At 36.1% G+C, this 25345-nt stretch overlaps 1 protein-coding gene across 4 annotated transcripts; it reads left to right on the forward strand.

Moving 5' to 3' along the window:
- The first annotated feature begins 414 nt into the window (after nt 1-414).
- LOC109075040 (GRB2-associated-binding protein 3-like) lies at nt 415-25233 on the forward strand. 4 transcript variants are annotated; one of them, XM_042723706.1, is made up of 11 exons: nt 554-673; nt 11472-11535; nt 12372-12675; nt 16388-16592; nt 17792-18195; nt 18927-18979; nt 19119-19350; nt 21340-21430; nt 21733-21817; nt 22698-22808; nt 23111-25233. In XM_042723706.1, exons 3-11 carry the CDS (start codon nt 12411-12413, stop codon nt 23225-23227), a joined length of 1563 nt encoding a protein of 520 aa, XP_042579640.1. In that variant the 5' UTR covers nt 554-673; nt 11472-11535; nt 12372-12410; the 3' UTR covers nt 23228-25233. The 4 variants fall into 4 exon arrangements, with proteins under 4 accessions (XP_042579641.1, XP_042579643.1, XP_042579640.1 ...); XM_042723710.1 differs by having other exon boundaries at nt 12449-12675; XM_042723707.1 differs by lacking the exon at nt 11472-11535 and having other exon boundaries at nt 415-673.
- Nucleotides 25234-25345: the final 112 nt, after the last annotated feature.

The raw sequence follows: 25345 nt of genomic DNA on the forward strand, positions 1-25345 counted from the left end.
ACACCACTGCATTTCCTCATGCAGCACAACCTGCTTCTTCCCATAATGTGCAGATAGGAAAAAATATTGGAGGTTTACCTGAAAAATATTTGTAGGGCTGATAATGGTGGCATGCGTAACAAATCAATGTTAAAAAGTTCGAAATAATTAACCATTTTTCATATTCCATCTCCCTCCTTCCCTCTTTCTTTCTCCAAGGCTCCAACAACAGATGGCCTAGTAAACCGGTCAAAATTCCCCTCACAGCATTTTCCAAACTGACCTTGGGTTTTCTCACATACACATACACACAAGGTCATGTGTTGGTTTGTTACAAGATACTGGTGGGAGGAACATCTTTTTCATCCTCCACCCAGAACACACACACACACACACACACACACACACAGACGGTTTGCTTGTACATACATGTCCTCTCAAAGATCACATACAAATACAAAAACACACACGCTCTCTCCTCCCACCCACTGTTTGTTCCTCCTCCCTGGTCGATGCTGTGAGTTCCTCCTCTCCGTGTTTGGGGGTTGAACACAGGATTCTCTCTGCCTTCCTCTCAGTCTGCAATCAGCAACACACACACACACAGACAGACGCAGCAGCTATGAGCACAGACGATGTGGTGTGCACAGGATGGCTCATAAAATCCCCACCGGAGAAGAAGCTAAAGAGATTTGTAAGTAAAAGTCCTGTGTGTGTGTGTGTGTGTGTGATGTGTTCAGCATTAGAAGCGGGTACTGCAGTATAATGATCTACGTTCTCTGTGTTTTTAGAACACAGCTGTGTTTCTCTGTGCTGCACGGTTGCATTTTAATACATACTTAAGTGGTGACCTATACCTTGTAACTATGGCTTACACTTGGGCTTTCTCTGCTGCTTTCTGTCTCTGTCAGTGTTTTATACTATTCAACTGTGCCGTGCCCAAGGCTCTGCTTGGCTGCATTTTCATTTCTGTTGCCTGTGGACTTTATGCGATGCTTTACACATGCTAATTCTCAGCTGTGTTTGTGCAGCATTTGTGTGCCTTCTCGCACGTGGCTGTGCTGCTTTGCATTGCCTCTTGCCTGTGTCAAATTCAGTACTGTGCTTTGTGACAAAGCAGTTTACCTGTGCTGTACTGTATGACTCTGTCATGGAATGCATCTCAAATTTTAGATTTCTTGTACCAAATTGTATATTGCAGTTTATTTTAGTATGTAAGGGACAGAGCATTGTGCTTTGTCATGTAACTGCAGTCTATTTGTTATTTGTCTATTGCAGAAATGCAGAGCGCATATTTTGTTGTCATTTGCCGTTCCTGTGTTTGCTGTTCCTTCCTCATTTCTATTAGCATGCAAACGGTTTATGTTTACTGTGCTTAATTGTGCAAGCGTTTCACTGTGCTCAGCGCTCATTTCACCCTGTGCTTTCATCTGTCAGACCAGAAGCTACAGTGCACGTTTTACCTGTGTCCGAGCAAATACTACTTGTATTTTTGTGATGTTTGCTATACATGTAAACAGGAAACAGTTTAAAACAGGAACTATTAAAGTAAAACTGGAACAGTTTAAAACTGAAACAGCCTAACTGTGTTCTCTTTTTACTGTGTTAAATGGTGTTCTATAATCTGTTGTAAACAGGGATGAGTGGTATGTCATGGTAATCCCTATACTGTATACAGTCCTGTTAACAACAAGAATGATAACTATAACCATATTAGCACCCACACCAACGGATGACAACTGTCCAGATTCTGTTTATTATCTGTTTATGTCATCTTTAAATCCTTAAGCTCATTCATGGTGGGTAGATTTTGATTTTTTTTAATCCTCTATCGTCTAGACACACTACGGATTACAACTTTAACCTGGCGATAACTGTAAGATTTGAATAATCACTCTAGTTCTGTGAGAATAGGGATGTCCTATCCAAAGCTATAACAATAACAACACAAGGGAACAATATCGTTGGAATCTCTTTCTGAACATTTTTTCACCTGATGAAGGATAAAAACTTTGACAGTCCTGACTTTAATAGCTTAAGCATGTAAAGCTGATGATATACAGTAACTGAAGAATGCACTTTCACTACACCCTACTTAATTGTTTGTTGGTGTGAACATTAACATAGTTACCATTATAGTTATTGTTTATGGTATGAACAAGCCCTAACTGTGATTTCTTCTTTTTTTTAATCTCCTAATAATTTTAATTAATTTTGATTTCAGTGTTAGTTGTTTTAGTAAATAAAGTTAATCTAAATGAAAATGAGAAATGCTGGCTTGGCAACTAGCTGAAACAAGTTCAGGTTTTCTTTTTGTTTGTTTTTGTTTTTTCAAGTAATTAATTTTTTTATTATTTGACTGAGTTTTTTTTTTTTTTTAATTAACAACAATAACACCTTGTTCAGGTTAATATGTAAATGAACAAAGGAGATATATTTTAGGTGCTGGGTTTGATCAACGTTTCTTTTAAGTTGTTCATCCTTTTTAATCACCTTTTTGCTTCTTTTGTAATTTACTTAGTCCTTTGGTATGACATATGAAGTTTGTCATGTGTGTTTTTCATGTGGTCTCTTAATTAATTGGAAGAAATAAGAACTATGTATATAAGAATCACTCCCAAAACCGAAGTTTTAGCTGAAATATAGCATGTCAAACTTAAGTGCACTGCTGATATGTCATGTCAACTACCCATTTACTAATCTTCTAAGCTTCCTTTGTCACTAGTTTGGCTAAATACATTATTGAGTTCGTATTTTCCTTGTTAATACACATAATTCACAATCGTAAAACATCCTTTCCAAAAGCAGGTGCACAATATTATTCAAAAGTCGAATTATATACAAAAGAATACTGTGCTACTCTAAATAAAACCTTATTAGACATTCAGAGACACTGTTGATTTAGTCCTCTGCATGGAAGTGGAGGTCTCAGTTATTTGGTAGAGAAAAGTAATTGGGAGGACCACCAGTCGTAAGATGTGTATTCAAAGTGTCAGTCTGACACCACAAACATGCTCTCTCTCTCACTCACTCACTCACCCCTCTCTCTCTCGCTCTGTTTTTGTGAAATTTGGGTGTGTTGCAAAACATGGGAAGTGTAGGATGCCAGGCAGTTGAGAGTGACCCTGCATTCAGAAATGAGCTGTGCTATCAGAGACCACACAGGCAAAAGTGGCCTGACTGTTATTAATTAGGACAGGGGTCGGCAACCTTCCCGGCATGACGTGCCATTTTTAATTTTTCTGGTTAACCACTGTGCCAAACCACCCCCTTTAACGCATTCTGTATTATACAGAATGCATTAATGATTTGTACAGTGTACAAACGTGCGAGAGTGTGTTATAGGCTATATGGCATTATAGTCAGATATGACAGCGCTAATGCAACACGCATTGCCGCGGACGAGTAGTTGAGCATCTCTTCAGCAAGCCGACGCGCAAACTGCCGCGCGAATGAAACTTAAAAGTAAGACGCAGATGATCAACACACAATCATCTTCATTGAAACTAGTGTGACTAATTTTCCAGTGCTGATGACGCGCGCTCTCCTATTGCGGGCTTTTATCTTGAAATGAGCTGATAATTAATAAAATGCAGCGCTTATCTTTTGATTTCGTTGACGTGAACTCCTTTAAATTTAAATATACTGTAGCTTGGGCCATCAGTTAATCAAACAACAAAATGCAAAGACAAAATCACTCACAACTCTTAATCTTAATCTGATTACATTTACTTGTAATACTTTATTACTGTAATTACTTACCTGAACAGTAGTGTTAGTAGACATTCATGGAAAAATGAAAGCACTGTTTTTCATTTCATTTGTATATTTGTTTTATTGTATTTGTCAGTTTGTTTTACTTCGTTTCTTTGTTCATGTTCTTACTGTATTTTGTCTTATGTTCAGTACAAAACACTAAAAATGCCTGCACACTGGTGCATTTACAAATTGATGTTTTATATTCATTTCATTTAATATTTATCTTACATTTAGAATATAAAGCAATGTTAATTCAGCTGTCACAGATGTATATATATGTTTGTCAGACCTTAATGTTTCAGATCATCAAACTAATTTAAATAGTAAAAGATAACACAAGTGAACACAACATGCAGTTTTTAAATAAAGGTTTTTATTATTAAGGGAAAACAAAATCCAAAACTACATGGCCCTGTGTGAAAAAGTGTTTGCCCCCTAAACCTAATAATTGGTTGGGCCGCCCTTAACAGCAACAACTGCAATCAAGTGTTTGCTATAACTTGCAATGAGTCTGTTACAGCACTGTGGAGGAATTTTGGTCCACTCATCTATGCAGAATTGTGTAATTCAGCCACATTGGAGGGTTTTCGAGCATGAACCGCCTTTTTAAGGTCATGCCACAGCATCTTAATAGGATTCAGGTCAGGACTTTGACTAGGCCACTCCAAAGTCTTCATTTTGTTTTTCTTCAGCCATTCAGAGGTGGACTTGCTGGTGTGTTTTGGATCATTGTCCTGCTGCAGAATCCAAGTTCGCTTCAACTTGAGGTCACAAACAGATGGCTGGACATTCTCCTCCAGGATTTTTTGGTAAACAGCAGAATTCCTGGTTCCATTTATCACAGCAAGTCTTCCAGGTCCTGAAGCAGCAAAACAGCCCCAGACCATCACACTACCACCACATTTTACTGTTGGTATGATGTTCTTTTTCTGAAACGCGGTGTTACTTTTACGCCAGACATAGTGGGACACATACCTTCCAAAAAGTTCAACTTTTGTCTCGTCAGTCCACAGAGTATTTTCCCAAAAGTCTTGGGGATCATCAAAATGTTTTCTGACAAAACTGAGACAAGCCTTTATGTTCTTTTTGCTCAGCAGCGGTTTTCGTCTTGGAACTCTGCCATGCAGACCATTTTTGCCCAGTCTCTTTCTTATGGTGGAGTCATGAAAACTGACCTTAACTGAGGCAAGTGAGGCCTGCAGTTCTTTGGATGTTGTTGTGGGGTCTTTTGTGACCTCTTGGATGAGTCGTCGCTGTGCTCTTGGGGTAATTTTGGTTGCCCGGCCACTCCTGGGAAGGTTATCCACTGTTACATGTTTTTGCCATTTGATAATAATGGCTCTCACTGTCGTTCGCTGGAGTCCCAAAGCTTTAGAAATGGCTTTATAACCTTTTCCAGACTGATTGATCTCAATTACTTTCTTTCTCATTTGTTTCTGAATTTCTTTGGATCTTGGCATGATGTCTAGCTTTTGAGGATCTTTTGGTCTACTTCACTTTGTCAGGCAGGTCCTATTTAATAGATTTCTTAATTGTGAACAGGTGTGGCAGTAATCAAGCCTGGGTTTGGCTAGAGAAATTTAACTCAACACTTCTACACAAAGGGCCATGTAGTTTTGGATTTTGTTTTCCCTTAATAATAAAAACCTTCATTTAAAAACTGCTTTGTGTTTACTTTTGTTATCTTTGACTAATATTGAAATTTGTTTGATAATCTGAAACATTAAAGTGTGACAAACATGCAAAAGAATAAGAAATCAGCAAGGGGGCCAACGCTTATTTTATATATATATATATATATATATATATATATATATATATCAAAATACCGATAAGAATACCGATAAAGTTCCGAATCGATAACCAGTATCGGTAATAGTAGTAATTCCGTTAAAACCTTAACGATACCCATCCCTAATTAAATGATTTGCAGCTTCATCTTACCTCGCTCTCTTTAACGTTGAACTGAGGCTTCGTGCTCTGCTTCTGTCAACAGTAAACCCCACCTACTTTGATTTGATTGGCCATCTCAGTCATTTAGACCAATGAGGTTTTAATCTGAAGTGCCTAGTATGGATGGGTGATACCACATTTTTTTTATGCGATACGATACCGATACGTTTTTACCGATACCGATTACAATTTTTACCGATACCGATACTGCTTATAATTTTTAATGTGTATGTGATTTTATTATTAAAAAAGGATACTATTATTACTATTATTATTATTACACTTAAAGGCAAATTACATACATATACTGGCCATTAATAACTCATTTATTAAAAGGGCAAATTTAATAACAAATAAAAATATTTCAACAACTTTCTTATAAAAATATTGATTAAATAACATAAATCTTAATAAAATAAACAAAAGTACCAACAACATGAACTTTGCATATTTTTGACATATTTCTTTTTTTTAAACATGCAGTTTTGTTTTTTTATTCTTAAACATTCTATTGTACTGTCTCCATATTTTACAAAAAAAAAAAATATTGATTAAATAACATAACAAATCGTGCCATTTTGTGTGTGACCTTCAGTGGTGGAGCCAGGATGTTTTTATAGGGGTGGCCAGGGAGGGTACAATTATTTTCTACTTAAAGGGTGACTCCACCCCAAAATGAAAATTTTGTCATTAATCACTTACCCCCATATCGTTCCAAACCCGTAAAAGCTTTGTTCGTCTTCGGAACACAATTTAAGATATTTTGGATAAAAACTGGGATGCTTGCGACTGTCCCATAGTATGCCAAGTATGCTGCGTATGCTCTTCTGTGTCAGCCTTAATAAGAAGCAAATTAGGAGTTTGGTGTATTTGGTTTTGTTTTGGAGGTAATTTGGATATACTTTTGCTTTTGCTGATACAGAAGAGCATACGCAGCATACGGTGATATGGAGAGACACAGAGGAGACTGTAGACAAAGGAATTGTTGAATAAAGTCATTATTTTTGACCGTGCGTGTTGTGATTGTGAATGGCACGTCGCACTGCGCAGCCGCAGTCCGATCGACTGCATGCCACTGTAGGTTGCTGACCCCTGAGTTAGGAGGTGTAACCCGGTGACTGACAAAAAGTGCCTGTAGTCTGTGTTTGTGCTCATGTGCGTGTCATAGTAACTGCATGAAGAGCAAGCAAATGCTTTCTCTCGCTCGCTCTTTCTCTCTAACTTTCTCTCTTTCTCTGGTTTTGTGGCTTCATCTGATAGTAAAATGGGAAGGAGTGTAGTGTGTGTAAGCTACCAGTGTGATCCTTTTCTTTCTTTCTTTGAATGATTTTCAATATTTTAGGTTAAAAAAATATAAAGGAGCTGTGACAGGTCACTATTTCCTTGAAGTGTTTCTCTATTTTTAATCATCATTGAGCTTAAAGATGCTGTATGTAAGTTTTTAACTCTAAAGTATAAAAATACCATAATATGTTCGCAGAAAAATGCTAAGTTAACATACTTGTTTATCTGAAAAACAATGCTACAGTCAGTTATTCTCCTTTGAAAATGTGCGTTCCGGGCCAGAATGTCATATTTGTTTTGGTTTGTGAAACCCGCCCACTGCCAGTTTACCCAATTGTATTTCGGCATCCTAGGTTTCCAGTTGGCGGAAAACACAGCGTATTTCATTTCATTCATCGTCAAGTGCGCTTCTTCTTGTAAGTGTTGTAAATCTGGCAACCTGCATGTGCGTCAAGTCTGAGGAAGAGGTGCTGAGTGAAAAAAACCCTTTCCAATATTTTGAATTTGGACTGCAATACCTAGTTCAACCACTCGGTGTCAATCCTACATACAACACCTTTAAATCTAACATTATTTTTATTTTAATAAAAGCCTTAAAATTTTCAACTGTATAATACTACATAATTTTGAGGTACACGGTAAGAAGAAGATCTGTATAAAAACACAAAGCATTTTCTTTAACCCTGAAATAAAATATGTCTAAGTAAAACAGAAATAACAAGTAATTTGTTATTCAGGTAAAGCACATGTGAAAAATCATGAAGGAAAATTCCTCTATATTAACAGAGTACATATTTTGTTTTACACACACACACATATATATATATATATATATATATGCACAGCATGACTGCGAGTGTATACTTTTCCAGTTGTTTTTGCTCCGACAACATAAATAGTTTCAAACAAACAAAAGAATTGCTGTGTTTCATAGCAACACAAAGCAGAGCCGGCTGTGAGGTGGTTTCCTTCCTTCCTGAATCAACGTTTTTGAACTAATCATTTGAGTAAATGATTCAGTAACTCGCTCACAAAGGCAGTCACTTGTTTCTTTCCTAAATGAATTTGCATCTTTGAACAAAGTGGTTGAATGAATGATACATGATTCACTAAAACAATCATTTGTTGACAGCTACTACAAAATCATGTAATATGCAGAAAGAGTTACAGATGAATTTACTTTTGTTTCCTCCTTACTTTTAACGTAAGAGCAGATGAGGCCATTTGTAACTTGAATGCGTGAGGCTGTAGAAAACAGTCTGTTATACTACATACTACTTTTTGTTATCATATTATTTTAATGTATTATAATCATAAACACAATGGTTTGTAACCCATTTTTTTTTACAGTTTACTGCACTGTTATTCTTATAGTTATTTACTTAAGGCCAAGAATTCGAAAGTCACGAACATCCAAAGATAATAGCTTAAACTTAAATTCTGCAAAATAAGATGGATAGGCCTATAAATACAAAAACATCATCAAGACTATCGTTACTTGTTTGCGCAAAATAAAGGGAAACCGAGTACTCTTTACTCTTTTTTGTTTACATTAGGAAGAAAACAAAACACATTGTTAAATGTTAGTTTGGATTCACATGCACTTATCTTCATCTAAAACCAACCATACAGACCAAACCACAGATATATGATGCAAACACATGTAGACAAACTCTTAAAAACACACACATCTAAACATAAAAGTGTTAGTGTTTGTTTAATGCAGACAAACGTTTAGGCCATTTTCAGACTTCCCTTCTGTGAGGGGTTCTGGGAAAACGTAGCTCTAGTTCCTCTCTTTGACTAAAACATGCATGCATAAGGGGAAGAAAATATAACCATTCCACAAGAAAGAATAGAGAGAATGTCTTTTGTTTGCGACAGAGGTAAATCAAGGCCACTGCCTGACCCTGCTGTTCTGAGCATGCTCAGAACAACGTGTGGTCTCTGACGAATTCTGTAGAAAAACACTTTAGACACGGGAAGAGTAACGTATGTGTTTCAGTGAAATCCACACACACACACGCTAACATTAGTGACTCAAGATGGAAGAATTGTTAAAGATAACTGTGTTAATGAGTGCCTGGTGGTTTGTGCTTTATAACTTTCCATATACATTCAAGTTTGTTTCAAATGGAGATTTTGACAGTACAGCAGTGCTAGTGATAAAACTTCTTTTTTAAAAAATAACTTATTTTTTCTTTAAAAAATAAATAAATAAATAAATAACTGAGAAATTGCTAATTGCTTCAAAATATACCAACTTTAGGCTATGTAAGCTTTCTTGCATGTCTTATCATAAAGACCAAGAACATGGAGACTTTCGCCTTGTAAGCAGCATTTAAGCAAAAACTGTTTTTGTGTTAACGAGGTGTGATTACTTTTAAGGAAGTGTTTGTGGCCATTTCTCCCCCTTTACTGTAAAGTCTATTTTCAATGTGATAATACTTACAGTATATATGAAAAGGTTCAGAATTTATTGAAATGTTGTAAAATGGACATATTTAGCTGAAAGCATGAGCATAATATCCAAATTACCTTATTATTATTATTGCTCCAAACATATAACTTTTACCTGTCAAACATAAAGGATTTTTTTTTAATTCATCTTAAAAACCTGAGGTGTCAGATTTAAAATATTTTAAAAGTTAAAAAGAAACTGAAAATATAAAAATAAAAGATAATTCAACATTTTAATAAATACTATAATAGTATATAAATAATACTAAAATAACACTGATCATAATATACTAACTTACTCTGAAACAAATGTGCTTTTCCACTGATGTCACTAAGGCTGGCTATTTGATAATGTTAGTAAATATGTAAATGGATAATTATTACAAATTAAATATGATTACAAAAGAAAATATAATTACAAATCAGTCTCGCCCCAATGTCATATTTTCCACACCATGTCGTGTCAGTGTTCAAACCAACCGAGAAGCCAATTTCATTGCGCAATAATGAAAACAGCTCAGTTTATTTTGACTAAATGTGAAAATGAAACTCAAAGAGCATTAGATGGAATTGCAATAAACGTAAACGGTGATCATTACAAGCGTTCAGCCATTGCTGAAATGGTCTTAGAATGGATCTAGACTGATACATCTGTGCCGTTTGTATAAGTAAGTTTCATTTATATAATTTCCCTTATTTACCCAATATAAAGTTTCACACCGGTGTCCTCCCTTAGTTACCGAGTGTGACCGTGGCAAGGCTAGTGTACATGCGAGAACAAAATTACAGATAAACTTCTGTCTAAACTGGCCGGGGTGTGGTTTGCAGTCAGAGATGACTTACTAACTTACTTCCCAAGAAACACACACCGAGTAATCTCTCAGAGCAGAAAAAGGGTGCTCATTCGATTATAAGAAGTAAATAATCAACACTTACACACCAAGTCAATCGTTATAAATCTCCTGGCTTTAGCAGTAACTAGAAATCCAGTTTCTGCACTGTAATCAGTTCCAAAAACATGGTTATTAGATGTATTAAGCTGTTATTCCATTAAAAAAGATTTTAGGTTATTATGACATCATGAGGTGATTACATTAATATTACCTTAAGAGGTAAATGCATATACTTTAGGTTATTAAGTCATTATGTCTGATTATTATACAGTGTATTATGTGTCATTTTAAGTGTGTGTGTGTGTGTGTGTGTGTGTGTGTGTGTGTGTGTGTGTTTCTGTTAAGTGTAAGCAGTACCTGCTTCAGGTGAAATCTGGAAGTCTGTCTTTCAGAGAATTCTCCTGTGCGTGTGACTTTCCATTTTCAGTGATGGAACAGAAACTACTGCAGAAATATTTTTCTCAGGAAAGAGAATGACAGGGAATAAAGGGAAAGCGGCAGTTCCTTTGAAGCCCCCAGTTTACTCATAGTTTCTCTCTCCTTTTTCTTATTAGGGAAGATAATACAATAATCCAAATAAAGTAGGGGCACCATTCAATTTTTTGACGGGGCACCAGTCCTAGCCAAGATAAGAAAAAACAAAAAACTTTTTAACAACTAAATTAAAACTATTATTTGTAGTTCAACATATACAGTTTATATATATATATAGAGAGAGAGAGAGAGATTATCTAGAGAGTTTTCAGTTTAATGCCAATGGCAAACATGTTATATACATTTTAAATGGTGACATACTCAGTCTGAACACAATTTAGGAATTGATTTATGTCAGTAAGGTGAAGTTAGAAAGCCAAAATGACCATCAGATGCGGTACCAAAAACCCACCTAAAACCAAAACCAAACAAACACCATCTGTCATTGCCACTAGCTTATAGTCCAACCGGACTGGATCCTTATTCCCATTCTTGAGAATGTTATTTCAGTCAAAAAAGAGAAAGTTCAGCAGTTTTGTGTGGCCTTTCAACGTAACAGCTCTGATCCTGAATTTTCTGGAACCATCAGCAACTTGTGCGTTCTGTTTTGCTTCTGTCTGACATCATTCACTTCTGTTGTTTCAAGCTAAAGCATCTTTGTTCACTTAGGTGCTGTTTTCTTTGTGTAACCAAGATTTCATCACAGCAATCAGCTGTTACACAACACCTGACGGTAAAGACGTCTCACACAGGCATCTAAGAATTTAATCTAATTAACTCACAAGAAGAGGAGTGTCATTAAGATCTCTTGAGAAACAAAACCAGTTTTCTGAGCATTTCTCTATTTGTGTTCAATTCATTCTAAAAAAAAGTTTCTTTCTTGCAGCAATATTTTAAAAAGACCACAGTCTTGCACTTGTATCATCAGGAAAACCCTGACTTCCTCCCTTGAGGTTGTTGTTTTTTTTTCCAGATGCCTAATATGATCCAAACAAATGCATGTTGGGAAAGAAAGCTGCAGAGCTGCAGGATTTCTATCCGTTTATAGCATCATAAGACAAACTCTCTTCCTCTTCTCTGAGATCCAGACTAAATGCTGACATGAGTCCTGAGAGCCAGATTAAACAAGAAGAGGCCAGAAAAGACTTCTGCATTTACTTTGGTCTTACAGTCGACATTTTTGTTTTTTATCCAAAGTGACTTATAGTACACTTACAGTACTTCCAGGAGTGCCATGCCTATTAAAATACAGGGGGGCTTCACTAAAACGTGTTTCAGTTAACAAAACTAACTTTGAATTATTCAAGTTTATAAAGACAAATATTCATTTTATCTGGAATAATGTGTACAGGTGAATTGTTCAAAATAATACCAATCAAGACCAAAATATGGCAAATGTTTCATGTGAAGAGTGAATGCTTGCTGTCTGAAAACAAGACCTAAAGATCTAACTCTCAAAGGAGACTTTTTGACTTGATTGCTAACCTGTGTGAGTCCATCCAGCAGAACAATGTTAATCTAATTCTGTTCCTCTCTCTGTGTCTCGCTCTCTGTCCCTTTCTCTCTCAGTCATGGCGAAAGCGATGGTTTGTTTTGCGGAGGGGTCGGATGAGCGGGAATCCTGACGTTTTGGAATATTACCGTAGCAAGAGTTCCCGAAAACCAATCAGAACCATCGACCTGCAGGAGTGCGAGGTCACCATCGAGGCAGAGGTGCGGCCCACTAAACGCCAGTATCAGAATCAGCACCTGTTTGTGGTCAAAACCGCCACGCGTATCTTTTACCTGCTGGCCAAAACGGCAGAAGAGATGAACATCTGGGTACAGAACATTGGACAGATTTGCACGTTTGGAGGACTGAACAGACATGCAGGTGAGGAGGTTTTATTAGAGCACTTAGTATGACATACTCAGCAGCTGATAAATTTTAGCCTCTGATAAATCTCTAATAGTTTCCGAAATGTTGGGTTGCAGTCCTGCAGTCATTTTGCTTTCACTTTACATTATCAACATACTATTGAAAACTACTTTACGCTTTCTCTGAAGAATGAGCAGTCCATGACTTCATTCTTCAGTTCACAGCTGACTCCAGACACTTCGGCTTAATTTTTCCCCTTTTCAATGCAAAACACTACACATTAACATTAGCACAAGGGCTTGGTTTGGAATGATTTCAATTTTACATGTGAGAATGTGAGAATGAATGCAGTCAATTATAAAAAATAAATAAATTAAAAAAATACTAATTTTCTTATTAAATTAAATAACTTCTGCTCACCAAGGCAGCATTTATTTTTTTAATATTTTTTTATTTTAATTTTTTTTTGAAATGTTATTACAATTTAAAATAACAGGTTTTTTATTTTATTTTATTTTAAAATATAGTGTAGTCTTTAATGTCACATGATCCTTTAGAAATTATTCTGACATGCCGATTTGGTGCTGCAAAAACATTTCTTATTACAATCGGTGTTTAATATACTATATATTGCTTAATATTTCTGTAGAAACCATGATACACTTTTAGGATCCTTTAATCCTTTTAAGTTCAAAAGAATAGAAATAAACAATTGTAAAATAAAAATAATAAAGTCTTCACTGTCACTTTTGATTAATTGAATGCATTTGTGCTCGATAAAAGTATTAATTTTTTTAAAATATATATATTTCTGATCATAAACATTTTTATATGTGAATTTTAGAAATAATTAACAGAAAAAAAGTAAGAATTTTTGTACCCCAGCAAGTGGCAGGCGATAGGAAAAACTGGAATAACAACTAAAAGTCTAACTAAAAACAAAAGCATCTTAAAATAAAATTCTTAAAACTAAATTATTTAACCTTTCTTTGCAGTAAACATGTCGTTAATAAATACAAACCGTATATGCATGTGGGTTTATGAGAAAGGAAAGTGCTACTGATGAGCTAAAACAGGAAAAACCCTTGTATGTAAAATACAGCCTACGATCAGCCCTTTCACCACATCAGATCCCTGCATTAACCTAAAGATTCAGTTTTAAAATGAACAAACCTAGCCTGGGAAATAATTAACCACAGGACATTTCTCCAGAGAGAGATGCAGAGACTGAGAGATGCAGACAGAATCCATGACGCTGTAATCTAGGCGAGGTCTTATTTTAATATTCTGTTCCATTCCTCCATCTCTCTTCTGAATAGTCTGCAGAGCAACAGCTGCGTCACAGAGGAGCGTTCAGACACACACACGTCTGTCATAACAGATGCTCTTAAGTACGTAGCGTCCCATATATTTAACTAACAGCAAACAGCCAGTGTCACGATCTGTGTCCACAGCACTATCATAGCAAGAAAACGTGTTTCTGTTAAAGACGGAACAATAATTAGTGTTAGACACATGGAAAAATTTTAGCAGTTAGAGTGGCTACTGTGATATACCAACACAGAGAGTAAGAGAAACCACAAGTAACACATTACTTGGAAAGATAACAGAAAGATGAGTGATACAGCAGCCAGGAGGGTTTCAGACACGCGCATGGTTACTGTTTAATACACAACACGCTGGAGGGTTGCACACGCCTCTAAACGACTGTGAAAGATAAAGCTAGTATATACAGAACAACAGGCACATCTATGCCCTTTTCCCCACACACATGGACGGGTGTAAAAGGCTTAATTTACCATTTTTCTTCCTGTTGTTTAAGTCTTGGAGGCCAGAGATGACTATTAGATGTATTATTGAAATAGCGAGTGTAGCTTTGGAGACTGAAAGTCTTGGTCGCTGCTTAGCAGCTCACCTCATTACAGACCCCAGCAGGACTGGATCTCAGCTCTTTATTTACAGAAAGACTCTTCTGTAGTGAGACAGACGGACAGCAGGGTGAGAGAAGAACACAGCAGAGATTGTAGTCACACCTGGAGAGCCGCAGTTTCAGATCCTGCTTCAAGCCATGTGTCGAGACGTTCAGAACACATGCTGGTTAAAAACAGTGCGGGGTCCGGCTGCACCGAGGCTTCTGTGAACTTTTGTGTACTTAAACACTGATTTCTGCCAGGGCCACAGGTTAAACATCACTGTTATTTCTCTTCTGTCACTCTGACCTGTCATCGTGACAACCACCGTACATGTACTTTCCCTCTCAAAATTACAACGTCTCAATGTGTCCCTCGCTCTGACTGTCAATGATAACTGCTTACTGTATTTCTACTGTCACTGACCCATCACCATGACAACCACTTACTGTACCTCTGCTGTCACTGACCTGTCACCATAACAACCACTCACTGTATCGCCGCTCTTACTGACCTGTCACCATGACAACTGCTCACTGTAACCCTACTCTCACTGACCCGCCACCATGACCACCACTCACTGTATCTCTGCTGTCACTGACCTGTCACCATAACAACCATTTACTCTATTTGTACTGTTCTCTGACCCCTATCACCATGACTACTCCTTATTTTATCTCTACTGTCCCTTTGACCACATTACCATGCCAACTGCTGTCTACTTCTCTGTTCTCCTGAATTCTCTTTACCATGGCAACCTCGGACTTGGGGTGTAAAAACAGCTCTACATAATAATTAAAGGCGTCTCACTGCAGCCTTATAAAAGAAATGGTTCAAAAAATCTTAAACCTACAAAACAAATACTGCGCAAAATCGTTATAGGCTTACACATTTAAGTCAAATCCTATAGATGTTTACAGTAAATATAGGATCACAGAAATTAATACAACCACACGCTCGGTGCCTCTCAGAATTCTCTTTTGCCAGAAATGTTGTGAGTCATTATCAGTTGTTCAAGTGTTGGATACCCAATAGTAGGCTCTGCCAAAGAAGAAATGTTTACGTGAGCCCACACAACCCCCCTCAGATTAGCATGCTAGCTGCAACGTGATCAAAAGCCGGATATCTACAACTGTTTTTCCACAACATTACCTCTGTTTTACTCACACTGTCTTTCAAGCACCAACAGGTTGAGTGTGATCAGACGTCCAAACACTGTATCACCACTGGACACCGCTGTTTATGCACAATGAAAACTACTTGGATTATCTAAAATTGCCTATTTAATTAACCTGCTCAACAATTACTCCCAAAATGAGAGACTGTCACTCAAATTTCTTTCTCACAAGCAAATATAGATTTGACCACGGAAACGGCACAAAACTTTCCATAGTGACCTTTTTCTGCATTATTTCAACTCAGTTCCACCTTCCAAAAATATTTTTGCTTACCATTAAAAAAAGAAATGATTACACCCCAAAAATCAACCGTGAACACATCATGTGCTTCTAGCGAGTGTGGCAGGAATGAACCTCACGTGTTCATCTGTGGGACTGAGCGGTTTAGAAATGTCTGCCCACTACTAACGCACTGTTTGAGTCTAAACAGGAAGAGAAAGAGATGTGTGTGTGTGTGTGGGTTGTGGTGTGTGGGGGGCTGGAAGGGGGTGGTTTGGTCTGCCACCTTCTGGAATAGAAGCAAAGGTACTTCAGAAATGGAATTTGCAAAGTATGGTTATTGCACTTCTTTTATCGACATGTAAGATGAAACGTATTGATAATGTATAAACCAAATCTCTTTCTTTTTCTTTTTGACAGAATCAATGGACAGTCTTAATCGCACTCCCTCTTCCCAGCAGCCCTCTCCAGCACTCTCTCCTCATGTTTCTCTCGTGGCCAATCAGGACACAGTTACCGTCGAAAACCACGATGTCCTAGACAGGCCCAGCGAATCAGAGATCAGTCCTCCACTTGATTACCTCTTTCTCTCTCAGTGTGAAACCGGCACGAAGAGCATCATCAGGCAAGGCCCACCCCGCTTCTTATGATCATACGTTGCAAAAATAATATTTATATGTTAATCTCAATACGGAAATGAGATTCATTTCACGTAGCACCAGACTATCGGCTTTTCCTTTAATCTGATTTAATAAAGGTGACTGAGAGAATAAATGAGAATAGAAAATCTCTCACGCTTTTCGCCTCTGGTCACTGCAGCATAACACACGGTGATTAGATTCAAATAAATCTTCAGCTACCTGCATGCAAAGTAGGGACTTAATGGTTTTATACAAATGCACAATGATTTTTGTAATGCAGTTTTGTTTTGAATACTGAGGCATCATTATGAAGGGGTTATAGCTTATGAATGACACAACTATGCAGGTATATTACAGTTCACAAAGTTTGGGGTTGATATGATTTTTCAGTATTTTTGAAAGCTCTAATTCTCACCTGGGTTGCATTCATTTTTTCTAATACAGTAAAAATAGTAATATTGTGAAATATTATTACAGGTTTTTTATGTTTTATATTTTAATATATTTTAAAATGTCATTCATTCTTGTGTTGGCAAAGTTGTGTTTTCAGCAGCCATTACTGCAGTCTTCAATGTCACATGATCCTTCAGAGATCATTATAATATGCTGATGATTTGGTGCTGAAGAATCATTTCTTAAATATTATCACAGTTGGAAACAGTTGTGCTACTTAATATTTTTGAGAAAACAATTTTCTTTTGTTTTTTTCTTTTTTATGATTCTTTGATGAATAGAAAGAACATCTTGTATTTGAAATAGAAATATTTTTAAGATTATAAATATCTTTACTCTCACCTCTGTTCAATTCATCCTTTCTGAATATAAGTATTATTTCATTTCATGTTGACTTGTGTCACAGAGACTTAAGCAAATGTTTAATTTTTAACATACTTAATATGTGGCATTACACTTGTTTATTTAGATTTTGTCTTTCTAAGGCAGTTCATATGAAAGCAAATTTTAAATTTATATATTAGTTCTAAATCATTCAGCACTCATTCAGCAGAGTAAGCCTGTGAAAAAAAAATAGTTTCATTATGACAACACACCACACGTTTTCCATATGCTTCTATCCATAGAACTTTTATATAACAGTATTTTATATAACAGTACATTTAGTAACATTATTTGGTTATTGTTTCCATGGATACATGCTTATCTCTGTGTGTTTGTCCTTCCCTAGGTGTGACAGCATCTCTAACTCTGAACGATCCTTTGAGCAGAGCTCGTCTGAGTACACAGAGGATGTGTTTAGCCCCACCCCACGCATTGACTCCTCCCCCTCCCCTTTCCTTTTGGGTGGGGTGTCCGAGCCCCCATTCAGCACTCCTTACGGCCCGCACTCTCTCTCCTCCTCCCTTTCGTCCTGCCTCTCGTCTCCCATCTCTCTACGCCGGCCACCGGATATTTTCAGATTCGACCGGCCCTTCTACGGTACATCAGACCCACAGACACCTCCTCCCCTCCCACCCAAACCTACACACCTGTCCGATCATCATGGTAATGAGGATACTGGCTGTAATCAGCCGCAACCTGCTCTCCTTCCTCGCAGGACGTCACTTTCAGGAATAGACCACTTTAAGAGAGGTGAGAATGCGCAAAAAAAAAAAAAAAAAAAAAAAAAAAATAAATATATATATATATATATATATATATATATAATATATATATATATATATATATATTTCTGCTGATTTGCAAGAAAATACCTATTATTTAATTTGATTATGCTGACTGCAAAAATATCCATAAAAAGGTTTTTTTTTTTTTTTTTTTTGGTTTCTGTCTTTACAAAAAGTAGTATTTAAATGAGTGGTAAAATTTTCAATTGCTCCATTTAATGTCAAGAAATATACATAAAGACAAATTCACAAAATCAGTCATTTTTTGCCATTTGTTGCAGTAGAAGTCCCAGAGATATAGCAGAAAATATGTTTGCATTTTCTTCTGTCATTGGCCATAATTCTTACCTTCAAATCAGTACGAGGCATTAAATAATGTCATACATTTAACAAATAGCTGTTACCTGGTTCAGAGGACGATATGAATAATGCCTTTGTGGCAGTTTTACTGGTGATTAGGATAATGGTTGTCATAAGCAAAAAAGCAATGAAATGCACATATTTTGAGAGAAAGTGTGCCATGCTAGAGCAAAAAGGCACTATTTTTTGAATCACCCCGAAATTAGTTAGAAACAACTATTGGATTTCGTACAGCAAAGGTAATGCAGGGAGATGTTATCAATGACCCCCTTTTCTCATTATAACATTTCAACAACATTTGTTATATATTTTAATATTGTACTTTCATGTTTTCAGGAGAGTTTGACAATGCTGGAAGAAACTGGAACAAACGTCTAAGCCTCAACCTGGTAAAGAAATATTCAAATATAAAATAGTCAAATGAGCCTGGAGAAAGTTAAACAGACACTGCAAATACACATCAATTTGAATATTCACTGCCAGAAACCAGATGTGTCAGTGTGTTTCTCTCTGTATCTCTATTTCTAGCCAATATTTCTGAATACCACAGTAACTGAAAACCACTCTGAGGATTCATATGTGCCCATGGCCTCCCCACCGATCAGCTGCTCTGATGTGACTTCAGACGGATACATACCCATGAGCCCCTCCACCCTGCCCATCTCCCTACTCACCAATGGCAAAACAGAGCTGCCTACGCCTTCCAATCCTGACCTTGAGCCTCCTCCAGTCGACCGCAACCTTAAACCAAGAACACGGGGTAAATGTTTCTGGGTTAAAATGCAAGGTTTACCAGTACTACAAAACATAACAACCAGAGTTTTGTGATTGTAGCATTAGCATTTATTTATTGAGACTGACCTGCTGCCTTTAAATATAAATGTTTAAAGAAGAAATAAGATTTACATTAATTTTATGTCCCAGCATCAACAGCATTTGCACAATGTAATTCACATTTAGCCAATAAGATGCATCTATTCCAAACACATTTTACCACGTTAAATAAATTGTACCAATGACTAATATCTAGCTCAAAGACAGAATGTGATGCCATAGTTTTAGGAGCCTTGCTATTTCAGAATTCTTTGTTTTTGTTTTGTTTAATTTTTTTAAGGTTTTTTGCACAACGGAGCTATGTGATATACTGATGTGCCATGTTAGCTATAACTGCTGTCATAAAGCAATTTCAATAACTAGAAACATCTGAAAACGAAAATAGAGAAATGGAAAAGATTATCTCATGTGAGGGAGAGGTACAGAAGAGTGACGCATGTTGAAAATGAAGATGAGATGCAGCAGAGCTCATGATCATGATCTGTGTCACACAGAATCCACATTTCGTAGTTGTTTTTCTAATGTTTTATTATTGCAGTCTTACCTCGAGATTGTAGAGAATATTAAATGTCGAATTCTAACATGGTTTGACAGCGACTGTGTATTTTTATTTTAAAATATAATATCTTTTATTTTTATTTTTGGTGCTGGTTCTTGCTATTGAATGAATGTACTTTTTATTAGTGATTTGCCTTAAAAAAAAAATCGCTGAACAAATGTAAATGTGACCTTACCTTTAATCGCTGAGCTTGTCCAATTAAAACACAGCAGTGTGGTTCTTGAATTAATCATTGTTTTTGAACGATTAGCTTCTTAATAAACAACTAAATAACTCGCTCATTTATTCTTTTCTGGATGAATCAGCATGTTTGAACGAATAAGTTGATTCTTATTCGTTGATTGAATAAAATGACTCGCTCCTAAAATTAATCTGTCGGTCTGGGCTGCGAAATTTGAAAAATTAATAGACATCACAAAAGGTAACCTTAGAAAGAAATATTTTGATTCAAAATATAATTTATTAGGCTACTCATAGACCTTTAAGGCATCTGGACATTTAGGTATACAAAGACTGACATGAAATAGAATTGCATAAATAGCCTATTGCAATTTTTAAATGGACAGTAATGTGCTTTAAAAAAAAATCCAAATATGAAATGATATTTCAGCCAGTAGGTGGCAGCAAGTCACAGTAATAGAGGTTATTCAGTCCTATGACTCATTCAACCGAATTGTTCAAACGACTGATTCATTCAGAGACAAAGAATCGTTGGGTCATTCGATTCATTTATGAAGGTGGATTACTTTAGCAACGAAATACTGCTATGTTTTTGCTCAGAAAGGTCAAAGAGTTCTGTTGTGGCTTTATTTGAAACGGTTTCCACTGGTGAAATTGAGCAAAAACAGAGAATACTGAGAATATTTTGTCTAAAATAACACAATGCTTACGTATTTGTTTACTGAACTGTTGTATAAAATCACTATCACATTTGCAGTCGTGCAGATAATCGGGGCAAAACACCAATCTTGCTCATGTGATGTATTGCGAAACTCTCTCATATGATATAAATACAAAACAGTCACCAGATTACAGTACGTCACTTCTCAGGCATTCCAAGACACATTTAATTCTGAACAGGGGCGTACTTCTTTAAGAGATTCTTTGTGGCATTTAAATGTAGATTCTTTTTCAAATGAGAATTTGCCAAGACAAAAGCACAAGAGAGGAAGTGCATGATACACAGAACAGACAGCATTGTGTCTTGAGTGGAGGCGCAGGGTTCCTACAGGTCATGCACCTTCACACAAAGGAAATGCCTCATTAAAAGTGAAAGTGTTTGTTTGAGTGTGTGGTGTGCATGAGAGAAAAAGATAAGGAGTGTTTGACTGTTCTACATTGTGTTTGTTTTTACAGCTCGACCGCCTCCTTTAGACCTGCGGGGTCTGTCCACAATTTCCGAATGTCCTTTCCACGGTCCCCTCACACGCACCATGACAGAACCCAGGTGAGAATTGTGACAAACTCATATTTACACACCAAAATGACCCCAAACTCTGTTCTTCTTCTCAGCCACTTCTGTCTGTGTCCTACATCTTCAACAAAGACACTGTGTTTGTTTTGACACTGCTCTTCCTCAGGTCACCTGATCTCTATTTCCTGCCTTTGCAGCCCTCCCTGCACAAATGTCTTCTCATTTACTTGTTTGTGATGTTTATAAACGCCACACTGATGTTATGTTATTTGTTAATTGCAAGATATTTGTATATTGAAAGTTGCTGTGTTTCGTGTCGGTTTGTTTGTTTCTAGCACATCACTTCAGTCTGTTCCTTTGGACAGGCGGCGGGTATGGGGCTTAAACGGCTCTGAACAGGAAGGAAGCATCACGCCAACGGTAACGTGACTTTCTTTAACCCATCTTCTGTCCTTAATAATTTATCGCTCCGTTTCTCCTTGAAATTAGAAAGAGCAAAGAGGGCAACAGAGGGAGAAAATAAAATAAGAATGATTTTTAAAAAAAGGCAGAAACAAAACAGTAAATCTCAAAATTACAATGGAAATTGTTTCAGAAAAAAAAAAAAAGAAAAATTTAGCAGACAAAATTTATTAAATTCCAATTATAAACACTATAATTCAAAAGCTTCTCCTTTTTGAAAGTAACACTTCTATTCAGCAAGGATGTATTAAATTGATCAAAAGTGACAGTAAAGATATTTATAATGTTACAAAAGATTTCTATTTTAAATAAATGCTGTACTTTTGTACTTTTTATTCATCGACGAATCCACAAAAATATTAAGCAGCATTGTTTTCAACAATGATAATAATAATAATAATAAATGAGCACCAAATCAGCATATTTGAATGATTTATGCGACACTGAAGAAAGTTCAGCTTTGCCATCACAGGAATTAATTACATTTTTAAAGTTCTTATAAAAATTTGTAACATTTCCCAATATTCACAATGCTGTTTTACTGTTTTTGTTATTTAACAAATGCAGCTTTTGTGAACATAAGAGACTTTTAAAAATAATAATAATAATAAAAAAACACATTCTGAACAGTTTCGAACACAAATATATATTAATAAACAGATGCATTTATGTATAAATGTATGTATAGACATTATAATATTATTGATATAATTGTTGTTATATCTGATGTGATCGCTACTGAGTGAGCCATACCTCAACACAACAATAATAAAACATAAAATGTGTCAGTACTATATATGTATTTTGGTTATATTTGTATGTGTTTTTCTTTGTTCAGGAGTCTCGGCTCTTGTTCCCAGCTTGTGATTCTGTTCCCTGGATGAGGCCTTCTCAGCTGGATTACTTGTCCCTTGACTTTAATTCTTCCTCCCCCTCACCTGTTCAGAAGGTCAGTGGTAGGCATGAACTGTTTAAGAACCAAATTTCTAACATGCATCTGACAAACATCTGGTGAGTGTTTGTGGGGTTTTTGTGGGTACTGCTATCTCTTGTAGTAATCGTTCTTTATACAATGAATCCTCAGGCAGAGATAACAGTGACTCATCATTTCCTGTCCCAGTTACTGTTGCTTTGTAAGCCCTCAGCTCTAAACATGACATGGCAGAAATCTGCCTGCTGGATTGATGCATTGTGGCCATGTGGATTAGTGTTTTGACTGTTTGTTGGTATTGTGTTTTTTGATGTTTTCAGAAAGCGCTGCTGGCAGACGAGTACAGGGTGGATTACGTGAAGGTAGACGAGAAGAAGACACAGGCTTTACAAAACACCAAGCTGGAGTGGAAGGATGTCCGTCAGTCAAAAGCCTAAGGCCCCTGGGACGGTGGATAATCCATTTAAATTATTACATGGTTCAAAACTTGACTTGTTTTCATCTCCTGCAATTTCAGGTACATGTTGGTTTTTCACACTGATATAAAAGGAGAAAGTACAGAGCTGGATAAGAAACCACCAGAAATAAAATGGCAGATAATTCAGGAAATTATTCCAGAATAAAAGACCTCCAACACAATGATTCAAGAATAAAGCTTTGTTTTGTAGTTCTTTTACCGGGAAGAGAATTAGCATTTCCTATTCATTTTTAGAGTAGCGTGTTTTGGTTTATAAGTAAAGTTAAAATATGTTAATTTGATCTACAACATAAATTATACACAGCCATACCTCAAATGTGAATAGTGTTTGTTTTTTTTAAACAAATTGATAGTATGTACTAAAAAAGTGCAAAACTATCAGAAGGATGTGAGTTCATGTGTATTATAAAGGTTCTAGATGTAATTTTTCAAAAATTTGGGTTTGGTAAGATTTTTAATGTTTTTGAAAGAAAACGCTTCTGCTCACCAAGCCTGCAAAAAAACACAAATGTTATAAAATCTTTTTATTACAATTTAAAGTAACTGTTTTCTATTTGAATATATTTGGAAATGTGTGGCATAATCAGGACTTTCAGGATTCTTTGATGAAGAGAACATGATGATTTAAAAGAACAGCATTTGTTTCTATCTATCTTTTTAAACGGTATAAATGTCTTTACCGTTACCTTTGAGCAATTTAATATATCCTTGCTGAAAAAAAAGTATTAAATTCTTTAAAAAAAAAAAAAACTTACCAACCCCAAACTTTTGAACGGTAGTGTATGTTTTTACAAAACCGCAGCCACTTTGAAATTCATATTTAAGAGGAAGGTGTGTAATTTGTTGAAAAGCATGAAATTCTCTTCACCGACCTTAATTTACTACTACTACTAAAATTTGTTCTAAAACTGAATGAAATCCGAAAAAAGCTAACAGCATGAATCTCATGTAAAAACATATGTCACCAAAGCTAGAACGTGTACAGAATAGGAATTTGTTTACCAGAGCACAAATTTTTATAACAGACATTATTTATAAAATTCACATTAATGCTTAATCATTTGTTTAACTTGGAAAAAGAACAGAGTGATTTTTTGTTGTTGCACTCCCTGGGATGTTATTTTGAAATAATTCCCTGAATATAACAGCTCACTGATGTCACATTGCCTACTTGTGAATTCTGAAATAATGTTTTCATAGGTGTCAAAAAGATATTATGAATGTTAAATATTTATGACATGTACAATCACTGAAGAGTGTCACAAAAAAACTATTATACCAATGAATGTGTTTATTACACACCTTTGAGTTCGTGTTTGATGAGAGTCAGACCACTGTAAACCACTGGAACCACACACTGTGATTGGATGCTGGAACAAAACTATGAAGGAACTGAATGTTTTGTAGAAGGGAAATCTGCCTTTGCTTTTTTAGGATTGAATCCTGAGTGAATATTGAATGTTGTATATGTAAGACTACTGTCAAATTATTGACCTAACAAGGATATGAAGGTCTGCCAATATTTATCGGAATGTATTTTTCCCATCGACCTTTCACGATTATAAGGCATTACGAATGTATTTCTGTTTTGGGTTGTAGATTTTTAGTGCCATGTCATGCTGTGCTTATGACACTGTTCTTTTATGGTGGTCAGATTTTGCTGTACTGACAAGAGCACAAAAATCTCATGGGAAACTATCACTGTGACATCAACAGTTTCCTGCCAATCTTGAAATTCACTTTATGTTTCACGAAGAAATGTAATACGCGAGTGAGAGAGAAAGGACGAATGACTGAAAGAGAGAGAGAGAGAGTGTCTGCGTGTTTTGCTGAAATTCAGAGACCTTACTAACCTGTGTGAATCAATGGATGTTTATCCATCAGCAGGTAAATTATTGTGATGCATATTGAACACATTAAATCACTTTAAAACAATTCAGCTCAATAAACTGAAAACAAAAAACCCTCAAAGCCTCTTTTTTAATCTGTTCTTTTTAAATATAAAATTTGTGCATACACAATTGTTTTGTTCTGAAAGACGTTTTGTGAAAAAAACAGCAATATTGTAAAATATTAT

This window comes from Cyprinus carpio, chromosome B5, assembly GCF_018340385.1.
Source record: "Cyprinus carpio isolate SPL01 chromosome B5, ASM1834038v1, whole genome shotgun sequence".
Taxonomy (NCBI): domain Eukaryota; kingdom Metazoa; phylum Chordata; class Actinopteri; order Cypriniformes; family Cyprinidae; genus Cyprinus; species Cyprinus carpio.

What these genes read in the sequence shown, in the direction of transcription:
- LOC109075040 (XM_042723707.1), top strand. Translation starts at nt 602, where the DNA reads ATGAGCACAGACGATGTGGTGTGCACAGGATGGCTCATAAAATCCCCA. An exon ending in GGCACGAAGAGCATCATCAG is followed by an intron (nt 16,593 to 17,791) that starts GCAAGGCCCACC and finishes GTCCTTCCCTAG; the next exon opens with GTGTGACAGCATCTCTAACT. An exon ending in AAGGAAGCATCACGCCAACG is followed by an intron (nt 21,818 to 22,697) that starts GTAACGTGACTT and finishes TTCTTTGTTCAG; the next exon opens with GAGTCTCGGCTCTTGTTCCC.